Source organism: Manihot esculenta, chromosome 13 (assembly GCF_001659605.2).
Source record: "Manihot esculenta cultivar AM560-2 chromosome 13, M.esculenta_v8, whole genome shotgun sequence".
Lineage (NCBI taxonomy): Eukaryota > Viridiplantae > Streptophyta > Magnoliopsida > Malpighiales > Euphorbiaceae > Manihot > Manihot esculenta.
The window spans coordinates 6,635,106-6,651,792 of NC_035173.2; the positions used below are offsets into that span (position 1 = coordinate 6,635,106).

Genomic DNA, 16,687 nt, shown 5'->3' on the forward strand with positions numbered 1-16,687 from the left:
AATATTTGCTCATTTCACATTATCAAATTCATAAATAGAACATAATAACTTAAATTAGTCAACACATTTGTATATATTTGTACTATTTTCAACGTTCATTTACAGACTCTTGATAGACTATTAATGTACATGCCAAATATAAATACAAATCTTGTAAATGACTGGTTATGATGATGTCTCTGTGCTGATGCAGTTAACTTAATTCCAACCTGCTTATCACATTAGATACTTTATTTTAAGATATGTCTGTTTTCTCATTTGAACTTTCTATAATTAAGTTATTACAGCTTAAAGATATTAAAATACTATTAGTGATCATTCTTATTTTAACTCTATCTTTGCATGTATAACTCTATATGAAATACAAGTTGGACCTCTAAACACAACTTTTAGTACTCTATCTCGAAACCAATTATGTGTCAAATGACTATGGATAAGCTAGCACCTCCCCTAATTAGCTCGAGATTAAGCTAGCACCTCCTCTAAAACTAATTACTCTAACTTTGAAATGGTACAATTTAAAGTTAATAATTGCCCTATTTCTATTTGTAGGTTTTGGAATGTGACAGTTAACCATCTATACCACTATTTCCATGCAATTTGGTGCTTACATGATCTTAATTGGATGTTAATATGTTTAGGTACATTCACATAACCGTTAACTATTGAACTCTCAATTCTTAAATTTATATGAGATTGCGAGGACAAGAAGCCCCACTCTCTCGGCTCCCATCAAGCTATAGTTGCACTTTTTCAAAGATGTACTTATGGCTGTCTTTGAATAGATCCTACAAACTTTTCTACATTTTTCTTTTTAATTTCATTAATTCTTTTCTTTTTCTCCTTTTTATGTTTTAATTGTATTTTCTTGATGTTAGAGTGGGATTTGCACATATGGAGAAAGGAAGAAGGAGATAAGGAGGAAGAAAAGTCCAAGTAGCTATTGCAGGTTGAATCCGACTCTAAAGTTACTTGAGTAGGGTTTTCTTGTATGGGCTGTGGCCTTCTTTAGGATGTTGTATATAGTCTTTTTATCTAATTAAATTTATACTTTTATTTAAAAAAATATTATCTATAGTTTTTTCAAAAAACTTTACTTACAATATGTATCTATAAATCTATATAAAGACCCACAAATCTATATAAAAATATTTAATTTACTAGTGATAAATTAATTTCCACAGCCACCCTTACATAAATAAAATAAACAGAAGAATGAGAATAAGAAAAAGCAACAAAACAGATTAGGAAAAAAATATTTTTTGAATTTTTTGACATTTCAAACATTTAATAAATTTAGTCAATAAAAAATATTTTTCTAGTAAAAAAATAATTTTTAAAAAATAACTTTCTCTATTAAAAAAAGTCATTTATTAAGATTTGTATATATAAATTTATTAATGAATTTTATTTTTTAAATTAAAATTAAGCGGTAAAAAATAAATTATATTATTAATTTTCATATAAAATATTTTTCAAATATAAGTTATTTTTTACAAATAAATAGAAGTATAATACTTTTAAATTAGTCATTCAAATTTTATTTAATTAATAAAATAATTTATTAATTTAAATTTTTTTATTTTTAATTAAGATTAATTCTTATAAATTGATTCTAAAAATTATAATTATTAATGAATTCTTATATTTATAAATTAATATTTATTTATTAAATTTTAATATCTTAAGTATGAATAACAATGATATATTTATCATTTTCATTTTGCCTATTTAAAAAAAATTAAATCAATGTGAAGGGGAGAGTTGGAAAAAAGTTCTTTGAATTTGAATCAGTATACAGATTGTGTCAAAATTCTAGATTTATTTTCTATTTTATTATTTTGTTACAAATTTAAAATCTTAGAATTAATAAACATGAGATACTAGTTTATTAAAAAAAAAAACTTATTTATAAGCGATTATAACTTTTAATAATCAATTTGCGAAAAATATAATGATAAATTATAAGATGTGATTTTATTACTAAAATAAAATTTTATAATTAAATTTAAAAATATAAAAATAAGTTATTGTATTAAAATTTAAAAATTAAAGTAATCTATCTTAATTAAAATTTATTTTTATCTAAAATTTAAATATTATGATATATGATTTTTATCACAAATTAAATCATATATTTTAGAGAAATTACTTTTTAGTCTATGAGATTTAACGTAATTAATATTTCTGTCCCTCTATTTTGGCGACCCAATACTTAAGTCCCTCACTTTCTTTTCTGTCCAAATTCGTAGTCTTTCTGTCCAAAATATTCGTTTGGAACACGTAAATTGATAAAATTAACCCTCACTAAAAATCCCGCTATTTCAAAATCACAAAACCCAAACCCAAATGCCTCTTCTTCTTCTTCTTCTTCTTACCCTTTCTGCAACTGGAGAAAACATGAAAGAGAAAAAAAAAAAAAGGAATTTCATATTGAGAGAAGGGTATTTTTGGAAAAAATTATCACCTCTCACCTTTGACTCTTTGACCAAACGGTTTAAATGGACGAAAGGACTACGAATTTGGACGGAAGGACTACAAATTTGGACGAAAGGACTACGAATTTGGACGGAAGAGAAAGTGAGAGACTTAAGTGTTGGGTCGTTAAAATAGGAGGACAGAAGTGTTAATTACGTTAAACCTCAGGGACTAAAAAATAATTTTCCCTATATTTTAATTAAATAAATATATTTTTTTATTATATTTTTAAAATTTAAAGTTTTTCACATACTTAACTACTACAAGTATATTTAAATAAATATGAAATATCACATTATATTTTCTTAATTCTCTATCTCTATTTAAAAAAAAAATTAAAATTCTTAAAAAGTTTTACATAAAAAAAAATTTTTCCTTGCATACGGAAAGTCCAACCCAACCACACAAAAAGAACCCGAAGACCAAGAAATTTTGGAACATAAGCCAAAGATGAACAGACGCAGCAGCCTTGCAAATCAAAACCCAAACCCTTCCTTTTTCCCCTTCTCTCTAGGTATAAAAATATTTTTCTCAAAACATTTTCCCCCAAATGTGTCGCGTCAACTCTCTAAATCAATAAACCTTTAATATTAAAATAAAAATGAAATAATTTCAAAGTTTAGAAAATTTATATTACAAATTGAAATTTAATTAAGGCAATGTTACGTAATATAAGAGTCCGAGTGAAATTTAACAAACCCCACTCTTTTATTCAATTTGTTCTGCTCTTTATACACGACTCTAATGGGATCTCTGAAGAAAATTTTCTGATCATCTGACTGAGGATGTCCCAAGCTGACGTCTCCTACAGGTATAATCTAATCCTCTCAATGTTATCTGCACTTTTTAATCTTTATTTTATCATCTGGGTCCTGCGCTTTTTGTAGATTCTGTGGGTAATTTGGGTTTATAAGATGGTGTTTGCTTCGTTTTGTCTGAAAATTTTCAAGATGAATGCTGGAATTGTTGGCATTTTATAGAATTGATTTGTAATTTGGGGGAGAAGAAGATTTCTACCATTGAACAGATCCTGAAATTGTAATTTTGGAAAAAAAAGGGAAGATCTTTGCATGTTTAATCAGTTGTCTTTGATCGATAGTCTTTTATTAGAGGAAATTATAAGAGGCAATAAGATCCTCTTGTTTGAAGTATTGAAAATTTGTATTTTTTTTTTTTCTCCTTTGAAGTGTGGTTTAGCTGCATTTGGTGTTTTGGATGAATCGGAAGGCTACAACTATTTTTTTCAACTGGCTTGGCTAATTTCTGATTGACTTTTTGGTGGGTGATTGCTTGATGCTGTTTGTTGGGGCTTTTAACTGATGGAAACAGGTCTTCCATCACCCTTTTTATATGCTACTGCAATGGGCTCTTTTGAAGAATGAAGCGCTAGGATCTTTGGGATTTACATTTTGAAAATGAGGACCTTCATCTGCAACATCTTGATGAGGGCTTTTGGCATAAGATTCTCTTATAAAGTTAATCTCTAGGAACCCATCTACTGTTAATGTCATGTGCAAATGTGGTTGTTTGAATAATTGAACTATAGGAACCGTTGGGGTTTTGTGATCCAAAGTATGGTTATCCACAATCAGTTCTTGCTGTTCGGTAGTTTAGGCTACTGTACAAAATAAATACTGTTTAAATCTTCATGCAGTAGTAAACTATGCTTCTCAAGGGAAGAACCTGCAAGTAGCTGGTTTTAAATATACAAGCATGTATATCATTGGAACACATTACAGTAGCCAAGTTTGTTTAACATGCAATGTAAATAAGTATAATGTCGCTTGATGAAGGATAATTAAGTTGCTATTTGATCATTTGTGTGTCTTTTATTGTTTCAGATTTTAAAAACACAAACTTTTTGCATTTCAAAATGCTTTGGCAGTTTTCATTTCACTTCAGTTTCTGATTAAGCGATGAAATAGTGATTCTTTTTTCTTTTTTGGTTGTTTTGAAAATAATTACTCTCTGAATGTGTTGACTGATTTTTCAGTCTGCCAGGATAAAAGCTTATTTTTTACCTCTTTTCCAGAAAGTATCGTTTCTTGGTTCGGCCATGTTTTCCTTGGAACCTTCTTTAATGACAGTCAAAAGCATTGTGGCATATTGATATTCTTTTCTGCCATGTCCATATGACCTTCAATAGTGTGGTTTCCATAAAATGTTTATGATATCTTCTCTTTATCTTGATGCTGCAGATTATCATTTGTTTGTTTCTTGAAACTTGTTTGTAACTACTATTCCCCTTTCCTTTGCAGCTGCGGGTCTTGTGGATACCCTTTGAACTTAACATCTTCCAATAGAATCACTTCCAATATAGGTTCTGAATATCACAAATCCATAAAGAAAGGTTTTATCTCCTTCCTTTCTGTTGATCTTAGCCGGTTCACACAGGTCGACGAGGTAAATTGTCTTCCTTTCTATTGGGGCCGCTATCGTTCAAAAACTAAACTCCTTTGCCGTAAATGTGGAGTTCATATAGGTTATGGTTATGGAGATTCTCCTGCTCTCTGTGGTTTTGACTCCTCAAACACGTCTAGTTCAGCTTATAAAAAGTTTGCCATAAAGATCCGAGCTTTACAGCCTTCACAAGAGTGCTAATATATTTAGCATGGAAGATCATTCAAATGATGTTCTTACATCAGTGGTGCACCTGCCTGATGATTGCCTTACTATTATTTTCCAATGGCTTGACTCTAGTTCTGATCGTGAATCATTTGGCTTGACTTGCCACCGCTGGCATAATATACAAAATCTAAGTCGCCGTTCCTTACAATTTCAATCCTCATTCACGCTCTTTAACTTTTCTTCATCGTCTCAGACTAGCCTTCTTGATTCCTACCATCTTCATAAGCTGCTTACTCGTTTTCAGCATTTGCACTACTTGTCACTTTCTGGTTGCACTGAGCTACCTGATTCAGGTCTAATCCCATTGCAATTTTATGGTTCAAAGTTGCTCTCCCTGCATTTGGATTACTGTTTTGGACTCACAGATAATGGACTTTCCTTGGTTGCTGCTGGTTGCCCCTCTCTAATGGCTATTAATCTTTCTCGATGCAACATTACTGATGTTGGGTTAGAAGCTCTAGCGAACGGTTGCACAGCTTTGAAGAAAATAAATCTCTCCTACTGTCCACTTGTGTCCGACTCTGGATTGAGAGCTCTTTCCCAAGCGTGCCATCAGCTTCAGACGGTCAAGATATCTTGTTGCCGCGAAATAAATGGCCGTGGTCTTACAGGTTGTTCGCCCATGTTAGCTTATGTAGATGCTGATTCTTGTAACCTTGAACCAAAAGGGATAATGGGAATTGTTAGCGGAGGTGGGCTTGAGTATTTAAATGTGTCTGGTATAAGCTGGAGCATTCAAGAAGATGGTTTGGCAGCGATCGGTTCAGGTTTTGCCGCAAGGCTTAAAATCCTCAACCTTCGGATGTGCAGAACCGTCGGCGACGAGTCCATCATGGCAATAGCAAAGGGTTGCCCATTGCTCCGAGAATGGAATTTAGCATTGTGTTATGGAGTAAGGATTTCAGGATGGAAATCTATAGGGTTGAATTGCAAAAAGTTGGAGAAACTTCATGTGAATCGGTGCAGGAATTTGTGTGATCATGGGCTGCAGGCTCTGAGAGAAGGATGCAAAAGGCTATCAGTTTTATATATCAGCAAGTGTTGTCGATTATCTTCTACTGCAATTGAGTTGTTCAAAATGTATAGAGGTAATGTTGAGATCAGAGAAGAAGAGAACATGTGTATTGGACCTGACTGGACATTTGGAAAATGATGGAAACTGATAAGAAAATAGCCATGAATACTCTGACAGAGAAATTGTTTAACATAGCTGAGAGGAGCCAGAGATTTTCCTGGAAAAGAAAATGTTACATATTTGAACATGTTTGGTTACATTGATAAATGCTAACTGTTGAACAGGGCTTTTTGCAAAATTAGGGTGGGGTGAATATAATTTTGCCGATTTGGAGTCGGTTAAAACTTATTTGGGGTTCGCCTGTGTGGTAGGCGAAAAGAGGACCTGGCGCCTCATTAACAGGCGCCAGGCCCGACCGTTTTTCAAAGAGACGCCTAGCGTCTCGGAAAGCTTATTTTTTTTTTTTAAAATTGTGGCCTGGTGCCACTTAAGTGGCACCATGCCACAATTTAGTTTTTTATTTTTAATTATTAATATATTATAATTAAATATTTATATTATATTAATTTAAAAATATTATATTTTTATAATAATAATTTTTTTATATAATTTTAATGTTGTAATATTTAATAGATTTTATTATTAATTTTTAAATAAAAAATTATTTAATTTTATTGTAATTAGATGTATAAAAATAATTCGATTGTGATTGAATGTATAAAAATAATTTATCGTATAATATATATTTATATAGTGATAAATTTTTTTATTATTTTAATAAATTAATGTATTAATACTGTGATTAAATAGTATGAATAATCTTGTATACGTTTAATCACATGATAATATTATTTAATAACTCTCCAAAGTATTAAGATAAATTAAAAATAGTTATTATATTTTATAAAAATATTTTTAATATATAAGAGTTTAATAATAAAAGATTGAACATAAAAAATATTTACAATATAATATTATTGTATACAAGATCATTTTATTAAATTTTTTATAGTATACATTTATCCAATAATAAAATTTTTTATTATTTTAATAGATTAATACAGTAATTAAATAATACCGGTAATTTTATACACATTTAATATTATTTTATAACTATGCAAAGTACTAAAACCAGTTATAAATAGTTATTATATTTTATAAAAATATTTTTAATATATAAAAATATTATAAAAGTTAATAATAAAGAAATACACATAAAAATATTTAGAATTATAATATTAATCTGCTATTAAATTTATATAAAATTATTTAATTAAATTAATTATTTAATTTATTTTTTTAATAAATTATAAACAATTTATATAAAATATTTAAAATTATTATATTATCTTGCTATTAAAATATTTAATTAAATTTATTATTTTTGATAAATCATAAATAATTAGGTAATCACATATAACATTTAATTACAACATAATTTTATTCTATAATTTTAAATCACAACATAATTTTATTCTATAATTTTAAATATTTATATTAATTAGTTTATTTATTTATTTTTTATTAATTATTTAAATTACAGTATAATTTTATTTTATAATTTAAAATAAAAGTGCAATAAAAAAATAAATTTAATTTTTATAATTTTAAATATTCATATTAATTAATTAATTTTTTTATTAATTATTTAATTTAATACTCTTATATATTTAATTATTAAATTGATATAATATAAATATTTAATTATAATATATTAATAATTAAAAATAAAAAACTAAATTGTGGCCTGCCGTCTTTAAGTGGCGCTAGGCCACAATTGAAAAAAAAAAAAAAAGAAAACAAGCTTTCCGAGGCGCCAGGCGCCTCTTTGAGAAGCGGTCGCCTCTTTGAGAAGCGGTCACCTCTTTGAGAAGCGGTTGGGTCTGGCGCCTGTCAAAGAGGCGCCAAGTCCTCTTTTCACCTGCCACGTGGCAGACGAACTCCAAATCGGCAAATAAGTTTTAGCCGACCCTAAATCGACAAAATTATATTCACCCGACCCGACCCTAATTTTGTAAAAAGCCAGACAATTTAAATTAAGAGCATTGAGAACATCATTGAACATATTGTGGTATGAATTGCCCACTTCTTTTTACACAATCTTTGCAAATTTCTTCTTCAACCACTTATAATTAATTTGCGTTCTCCATCTTTTCACCCAAATTCTCTTTATTATTACACTGAAAATTTCAATTTTTATAATAAAATTTCTCTGTAGATTCATAATTTCAAAACTCACAAGATATTTCAATACAATCTTTGGTTCAAAAGAGATAGAGAGGACCAAGAGAATGAAAGGAATCAAGAGATAATTTCTAATTGACTGAAATGTCTCAATAAAACTCATTTTTAATATTTTGAATTTTTACTGCAAAGTTGTAGAAAGGTTTGAATTCAATAAAGATGTAGTTACGAGAGTTCGGATTTATAGACTGTCATTTTTTTTATTATTTTTAATCTGATTATTATTTAAATTTAATTATAAAATTAAAATAAAATAATAAGACATAATTTATGAAAACAATTAATAATTAATATTAAAAATTAGAGCATATTAATTTCACTTAACTTAATTATTAAAATTAAATAAATAATTCTAAATTAATTGATCATTAACTATAATTATCAAAACTAAATAAATAATTTTAAATTAATTGACTATGTATATAGTAAGATTAAATTAATTAATTAATTATTATTATCTATTTTATGATAATACTTTAATTAATTTTTTAAATACTGTGATTTTTTTTAAATAATTAAATTTTATTCTCAATTTAATTAATATTTTTATAATATTTCTTGAAACATTCCTTCTCAATATTCACCTCATAATAAAATTAGTAAGCATCCACAAAGATATTGAAAAGCATCAATCTCATAATTAAATAATATTTTAAGCAAAAAAAATCAATTCAGATAAAAAAAATTTATAAACCAAACTATATCAAATCTTGAATTTAATTACTTATAATAAATAATTTAGGCAAAAAAAAATCTAAAATGATCCTAAAAAAATTTTAAAAACAAATTAAAAAAATAAAAAAAAGGCAAATTTTAGATATATGGATTTCTCCTTTTATATTTTCTAATCTTACTTATTAATTTTCCTATGATTTTTTCCGTATAAAAATATTTAAAAGTGAGTAAAAAATTATACAAAACTGTTAAATATGATGTATTATTCAGGAGAGAAAATAAGTTTAAATATTATAAAATTTAAAAAAATATATATATTATATAATATTCTAAATATAATAATAGTAAATAAATAGAAAATTAGTTTTATAGTTTTATTTTTTATAATTAATAAAGTTTATGAGCATTTTAGTCCAAAAAATTTTATTATTAAACAATAATATAAAAACTTAATTAGACTTATATCAATTTTTTTATTCCTTGCGTGTTGTAAATTAATATTTTATATCGCAAAAAAATAAATACCTTAATTATTAAATAATTAAATTTATATTTAATTATTTTGAAAAGAATAATATTTTCCTATCATTATATTAAATTGTAATTAAAAAATACATATTCATTTTCTTATTATAATTTGTCTACTCAAATAAAAATGGAATAGAATGAAACAATTTCTTGAACTGAAATTAGAACTTAGATAAAATCAAAATCACTCTAATTGGAATTGAAATCATTGATAGTAGAGCTAATTGATCCAATTCTTGTCTCCAAATTTCACAAACTGACTGAAAACCAATACCCACAAAACAAAAATTTCAACTAACCAAATGTTAATTGACTATAAAACTACTAATAAAATTAACTAAAATTGACAAAAAAAAATTATTAAGCTAGAAAATATTAGATCATAATAAAAATATCCAAAAATATAATATATATTTAGGGTTGTGCAATCGGTCGGTTCGGTTCCGAATCGAATCGAACTTGAAAAAATCAAAAATCAAATTGTAAAAATATTAAAAACAAAAAAAATCGATTATAAAAATATAACCGAACTGAAAAAATCGATTATAAAAATATAAAAATCAGTTTGGTTCGATTTGGTTCGGTTCGGTTCGATTCAAATCAAAATCTATATTTTTTTTAAAATTTTCTGCTTTTAATTTCAGTAGAATAATTTAATAAATATTTCACATAAATTTACCAATAAATATTATCTGAATACATAATGATAATATTTAAAAAATTTATAAAAATTTATATAAAATTTAAAAATAAAAGTATATATAAAATCAGCTTTTTGGTTTTTTTATTATTTAACACGTTTAAATCGAATCGAACTGAAAATCGAACAAATTAAAAAATACTAATCAAATCGAACCATTAAACTGAAATTAATCAGTTCGATTCAATTTTTCAATTCAAATGGATTTATACTCTCCCCTATATATACTGTGTGAATTAATTAATTATATTGTCCTCTTATTTTTTAGATTTTCTGTCACATGTGTGAGAGATTATTTGCATTGAAACATGTGTCCTGATTCTTTTAGCTTTAAATTGAATGATTCCTTTATGATTTAGGCTGAGAAAGCTGAACACAATTTAAAGAAATTCCGATCGGATATCAACAAAATTATTATGTCATTGATAATATATGAAATGGAGAGTATTTGCATGCATTGAAACACATGTCCTAATTCTTTAGCCTTAAATTGAATGATTATCTTCTTCTTTATACACTTTCACTGTCATAAAAACATAATTAAAATCACGTGCGTGAAAAATAAAATATGAGTTAACAAATTTTATATTTATTAATAAATTATTCATCATTAATAAATTATTTAAAATTCTGTAAAATATATTTTTATTCGTATCACGTAAACGATCAGAACGATCAAGAATATATATACTCTACTAAATTCGAATATAACATTTTTTTTTAATTTTATAAAAATCTTCGCTTTATATTCTTAAAACTGTAACTACTTCAATTATAACACTTATTTCCGTTACTCTCGTTTATTATCAATATTTATTTTTCTATAAATTAATTTCAATTTATTAATTTTTGCACTGAATTGAAATGTCCAAATTCTATTATCCCTGAATTTTAAGTTGATCAGTTTTAAAGTTAAAAAAAAAAAAGAAAAGAAAGAAACTCCTTAAAAAAGCTAACCCACGTAATCTATCTATCTATCTATATATATATTTAATTGTTTGTTTTAGCTTTTTGACTCCACGTATTAAAGACAAATACATTGGCGTATCAACTAAGATTCCTAATTGGTATCATGAGATACACTAAAATTTCTCCATGTAAAGGTTGTATAAGTATATATGCCCACGAAGCCAAACATGATAAAACTCAGCCCCCTTGCTGCTGCTGTTCAATCGGCGGAATCTGTTCGCTTCGTAGCTGGATTTGTTTCAGATCTTGAAATCCTTTAAGCACATGGTTCTATTTTATCTATTCAATGAAGTAATAAATAAGCTAATATGATGGCTCATAATTTAATAAAGATAATTTATTTTTTTTCGTAATTCTTACTAATATTAAATTCTTATATTACATTTTATTGGCAAGATCCTATAACTTATTTTTAAAAAAGGTAAAAAAAAAAAAAAGTTCAACATCAAGTGAAACATAATGCAACTTCGTTTTCTAATTGGCCATTTGCAGTAACTTTAAGGGCTATGAGTAGGTCATATAAGCATAAAATGTGAAATTTATTTAAAGTTTTCTACTTTTCTTTTTTAATGGTGACTTTTTAATATCATTCTCTCGTCAGAAATAGTTGGATTTCCACCATATGTTATGACAGTTGAAGACTAGATAGATGATTTTTATTGTCACTAAATTTCTTCTTTATGAAATCAAAGGCTGCTTTTTTCAGAATAAATCAGATTTATCTTAATATTTTCTTTGTAACAGTGTGTTCAGTTTTTTTTTTTTTTTTTTAGGCATTCCATGATTGCAAGAAATCTAGGGGGTCCTTTCTTTATAACATTTTTTAAGTTTATAAGTTAAAAAAATAATTTGGAAAACCAAATTTTCTTTTTATATTTATAAACTGATTTAACCAAATAATTACTATATTATTTTCATTTAATTTTAAATATTTACTGTATATCTTATTTATATTTTTTAAAATAATTTTAACAATCAATATTCTTATAAATTAATTATTATCAAATACATCAATCATTTATCAGCTACTTATAATAACTAACTGCATAATTGATTAAAATTTTAAATGTTTGCAATTTTTAAATAATTTATAAGCAGTTAGAACCTAAGGCAAAGGGCCTCAGACTTAACTGATTCAATATTTTTGAACCACGATGAGTTCAAAACAAAATGAAACAAGACCTCTAAGCTGCAGTCCCCAAGTCTGAGGTCCTAAAAAATGCACCTCATTGACCGATTCCCTGCACCACATGCATGATTAGCCTGGCCACGACTCCACCAGAATAAAATTAAAACGTTAAAGAAGACCCTGGAAAGAGTTCTTAAACGAAACAGTTATCACCATTTTAGTAACACTAGTTGCAGGAAAGTAGAAGCTTCTCAAACTATACTTCATATATCATTTACTTATAAGGCACACAAATCTATCAGTCTTTGCTTCAAATAATAATCATTTATTCAAATATAATGTTACAACTTCACTTCCAATAATCGAACATCTTCTGCTTCCAACATTTAGTGGTCAGAATGATCCCTCCCCTTTGTACATTATGGGGAACTTGGTATGAAATCAGCAGGAAGGTTTTGATCAAATTGTGGATGTTGGCCATCTTGTGTGCGCGCGGGCGTGTGTGTGTGAGAGAGAGAGAGAGACTTATTTCAAGCAAATGGTAGACTTAATTTAGCTAGCCAAACCCAGCAGCTTCGCATCCATAGTAATCTCAAGTCTATTTTGCTTCCTCTGTCAACCGCAAATTGCCAGCTTAATTGTCTCCCCATACATTGTCCCATGCACCACTTGGAGCACCCTTAGGACCCTCAATGTAGTTTTGATTCCCGTGGGGGTTGCGAGGAGCAGGAAGGCCATCAGGCCCTTGTCCTTGAACCTTCCTGGGTTTTGTTCTGATTCCCAACAATCTCAAAACAAATCTGGCTAATTCTCCATACAATAAGCCTGTGCGATCAAAAAGCTGCACAAGGCAATGCCATGAATCATTATATGACACTTAATTCTGATGCCCCAGCAGAGTTGGGATTACATTCAGTTCCACTAATTGAAGCGTTAACATTATTCTAATTTTACATCCGTATTTTACTAAATGGAGATGTAAATAATACTTGAAAAGAGAAGAGCTTAACCTGAAGCATTGCTGTCATGAACATGTGAAATGCCTGGGTGTTCTGGTCTATCAGAATTGATATCCGGCCAAAGAAGTTCACTACACCTTGCATCTGCCATCATTGCACAACAAATGATTAAGAATTTACTAAATTCGAAAAGCACTATCTATTCCATAAAAAAACATTATTACTTCAGATAGAATATTAAAGAAAATAGTGAAAATTTCATTTAGGTGTGCTTTTTATATTAAGCCTAAAAAGGTTTGCCTCCTCATCCAGAATAGCCTAGGACATTCATGATTCATGAATGGAACATCAGTATACCATGGATATTGTGCTTGAAACAATGAAACTCCAGGATGCATCAGATGAAATCCATTCCCACCTGTTATTTCCCTTACTTATTTTTTTGGATTTGTCCGAGATTTAATACGCCCAGGCTACACATTGGAGGTAGCCTTCCTCCCCTTTCTTAGCCCCACCATCCAACATTTGTATAAAATATTTGGTGTATAAGGGGAATTGAACTTGAGAACCCATCCCAAAAAATATACAGAAACAAGAGAAGACCAACTACATGTTCTTTCCCTTAATTTTACAGATGCTATTTTCATTAGATGATCAAGGTTCAAAAGTCACAGAAAAATGTGATAAAATGACGTTTGCATTTATTTTCATTTCATAACATTAATAAAACAAGGCACAAAATGAAAGATCTAGGAAAGATGATAACTTTCTCAGACTGGAGAGTGGAGACTTGCCGATAAATGCACAAGTAAGATACTAGAATAAGAGACTCCTTCATTAGTTAAATTATTAGAACTACATATCAAATTTAGTTGCAAGATCCACTATACTGAAATTTTGGAATGATATAATAAAGAACATACAAATTTCACAAAAAAAGAGAAAGCTTTCCCCTTTATAAAAAGCTCAGGCATCAAGCTGGTGATATTTGGCCAAAAACTATGGGGTCGAGTGAGAAGGATAACAGACAGATATTCCTTACCACTTGAAGGAAAGAAATCCAAAAGCCAGGAGGAGAAGATGGAGCACCATAGGGGTTATTCGGATCTTGATCACCATATGGGCCCATGCCCATTCCATAACCCCCCATTGGACCACCAAAACCACTATTGTACATTCCTCCACCATACATACCACCTCCATAAAGACCTCCATAACCTCCTCTATACATGTTGTTTCCATACAAGCCACTACCATATGTCCCTCCATATCCACCATAAGAAGAACCATGCATTCCAGAACCGTACCCAGAATTATAATTCAGGCCAGAGCCATAACCTGCCTTGAACATAGGAAAAAATAAGCTCCATGTAATAAAAAATACACACATATACACCAAGAAGCTGCAAATCACTTATCACTCCCAGCCTAACAAGGCTGATATTCTTGTAGTGATATGCATTTCATATACTGAATGCAGTCCACAAACATATTCTAGCACTACTTCCATTGCATTAGGAAAGATAGAAGTAGATATAAATGACTGAGGATGTAACACATATTCAAAGAAAATAAAAAGATACCTCCATATGAACTCCCATTCATTTGCTGCTCCCATGGCCTAGTTGGTACAGGCCTACCAAGAGAGTTTCTAGCCGCAGTTGTATTCCTATCAGCAGCTGAAACAATTTCACCAGGTTTTGCTGTTCCAGATGCCTCAACTACATTACTGGTGCTGCCAGGCGATGATGGTTTAAAAGGTGTAGGGCCAGATGATGAGGTCCCAGCTTGCTCCCAAGGTTTAGCGGGAGGATTGTTACCTGCAATGGGGGAATATATATACAATAATATATTTAACACATTGCACATGTCTTTACCCAAAAAAAATGCCAGTGAATGGAAGATGCAGATTCTCCAATATGATATGAGAAGGTAACCAGGATCAGTTATTCAGGATGAAATAATATACAATTGCACGTCTTTCGAACAAGTACACCTAACACTCAATTTTAACCAAGCTGCGTTCTAGAACACCCATCAACAATGGAAGCAGATGAAAATTGAGAGATCAATTTTTATTGTAATTACTGATTTTTTAAATAACTTAATTGGTATTCTCTATTATCATTGAGAATTTAATTAATTTTCTTGGCCAAATTCATTAAAAAAAAAAGGAATCAGAAAACTAAGGCAGGTCATCATGCGACACAGTGACGGAATATCCTTAACTTTCAAGGCCAAAGTCAATGAAAGATAATCCAAGGTAAGCGTGAAATAATGCAAATAACAACCCTGTGATCTCAAAGCGGCGAATCGAATCTAGCGATGGACCATTCAACAAATAAAGAAACCCTAACGGGAACTCCAGAAGCAAAATTGAAACACAACAATAAGATCAAGCGAAATTAAAGAAAAAGTTCTTTTTTTTTTTTTCAAAAAAGCACAAATCTTTGGCGAAACAGAAGGTGAATTGAAGAAAAGGAACCTGTTCTTTGGGAATTGGAATCCATGGACGATTGAAAAATTATGGGCTGCGATCTAACTCAGCGTCCTCCTCACATAAACACACAGGGACAATAGCGATTGATATTATCAAGGCCAAATTTCTTTTGCCTTGGGCTTTTTATCTCTATGCAGTGCCGCGTTTTGACCTCTCTGACCATATCCTTCACCTTCTTGGAATTGCAACGGCAAATTATTAGCTGCTCCAGTAGTTAACTCATCATTGCCCCCCAAAAAAACCTAGAAGATGGAATTTACCGTAAAATGTTAAAATTATCAAATTTTAATATTTTATTTAAATTTATTTCTAAATTACCAAAGTTAAATAACTCATTACTTATCAAAATCTGAAAATTTAAACTATATTTTCCTTAATATATTTTATTTTGATATATTTTATCTTTTAATTATAGTTGAAATATATAACTTCTTAAAAAAATTTATTTTCTTCTACATTTCACTTTTTTTCAGAAATATAATTTTTTATTAATGTTTTAATTATATTTATTTTAAAAATATTAAATTTTATTAGATATTAAAAAATATTTTAAAAAAGGAAAAATGCAATATTTCATATAAATGGTTTGGAGTTGAGAAAGAACATGGGTTATCCAATTTATTCTATTAGAAATATTTTTAATCTAAATTTATTAATATTTTAATTCAACTTTTCTCATAAAATACAAGTAAAATTAATTTATCTTTAAAGCTTTGACTTAATAATTGTAAAACATAAAATATTTGCACTCCGAGACATAGACTGGTGGAAAGTGCATCTTTATAGTCTTGAGAGATTTAAGATTCGACTCCCCCAACTTCTATTTCGAAAAAAAATAAAATAAAATAAAATATTTACCCAA

General features: G+C 28.7%; 3 protein-coding genes across 3 annotated transcripts; 2 read left to right on the plus strand and 1 right to left on the minus strand.

Annotated features, from left to right (window-relative positions):
* Positions 1–2,917: 2,917 nt before the first annotated feature.
* LOC110629026 (uncharacterized protein At4g08330, chloroplastic) lies at positions 2,918–5,079 on the plus strand. Its single transcript, XM_043949183.1, has 2 exons — positions 2,918–3,289; positions 4,737–5,079. The coding sequence occupies exons 1-2, from the start codon at positions 3,264–3,266 to the stop codon at positions 5,077–5,079; spliced, it is 369 nt and encodes a 122-aa protein (XP_043805118.1). The 5' UTR covers positions 2,918–3,263.
* A 10-nt stretch (positions 5,080–5,089) lies between these two features.
* LOC122721179 (F-box/LRR-repeat protein 12) lies at positions 5,090–6,469 on the plus strand. The gene has a single exon (XM_043949182.1). The coding sequence runs from the start codon at positions 5,090–5,092 to the stop codon at positions 6,257–6,259; it is 1,170 nt and encodes a 389-aa protein (XP_043805117.1). The 3' UTR covers positions 6,260–6,469.
* A 6,145-nt stretch (positions 6,470–12,614) lies between these two features.
* On the minus strand, positions 12,615–16,045 carry LOC110630362 (peroxisomal membrane protein 13). The gene is made up of 5 exons (XM_021777817.2): positions 15,811–16,045; positions 14,909–15,145; positions 14,368–14,663; positions 13,377–13,469; positions 12,615–13,207 (listed from the first exon to the last, which is right to left on the minus strand). Exons 1-5 carry the CDS (start codon positions 15,833–15,835, stop codon positions 13,001–13,003), a joined length of 858 nt encoding a protein of 285 aa, XP_021633509.1. The 5' UTR covers positions 15,836–16,045; the 3' UTR covers positions 12,615–13,000.
* Between the last annotated feature and the right edge of the window lie 642 nt (positions 16,046–16,687).

Excerpts from the sequence above, each read along its gene's own strand:
- LOC122721179 (XM_043949182.1), top strand. The coding sequence starts at position 5,090 with ATGGAAGATCATTCAAATGATGTTCTTACATCAGTGGTGCACCTGCCT.
- LOC110630362 (XM_021777817.2), bottom strand. The coding sequence starts at position 15,835 with ATGGATTCCAATTCCCAAAGAACAG. Across the intron at positions 14,664-14,908 it reads GAATGGGAGTTCATATGGAG|GTTATGGCTCTGGCCTGAAT; the intron begins GTATCTTTTTAT and ends TGTTCAAGGCAG. Across the intron at positions 13,208-13,376 it reads TCATGACAGCAATGCTTCAG|CTTTTTGATCGCACAGGCTT; the intron begins GTTAAGCTCTTC and ends TGCCTTGTGCAG.
- LOC110629026 (XM_043949183.1), top strand. The coding sequence starts at position 3,264 with ATGTCCCAAGCTGACGTCTCCTACAG. Across the intron at positions 3,290-4,736 it reads CAAGCTGACGTCTCCTACAG|CTGCGGGTCTTGTGGATACC; the intron begins GTATAATCTAAT and ends TTTCCTTTGCAG.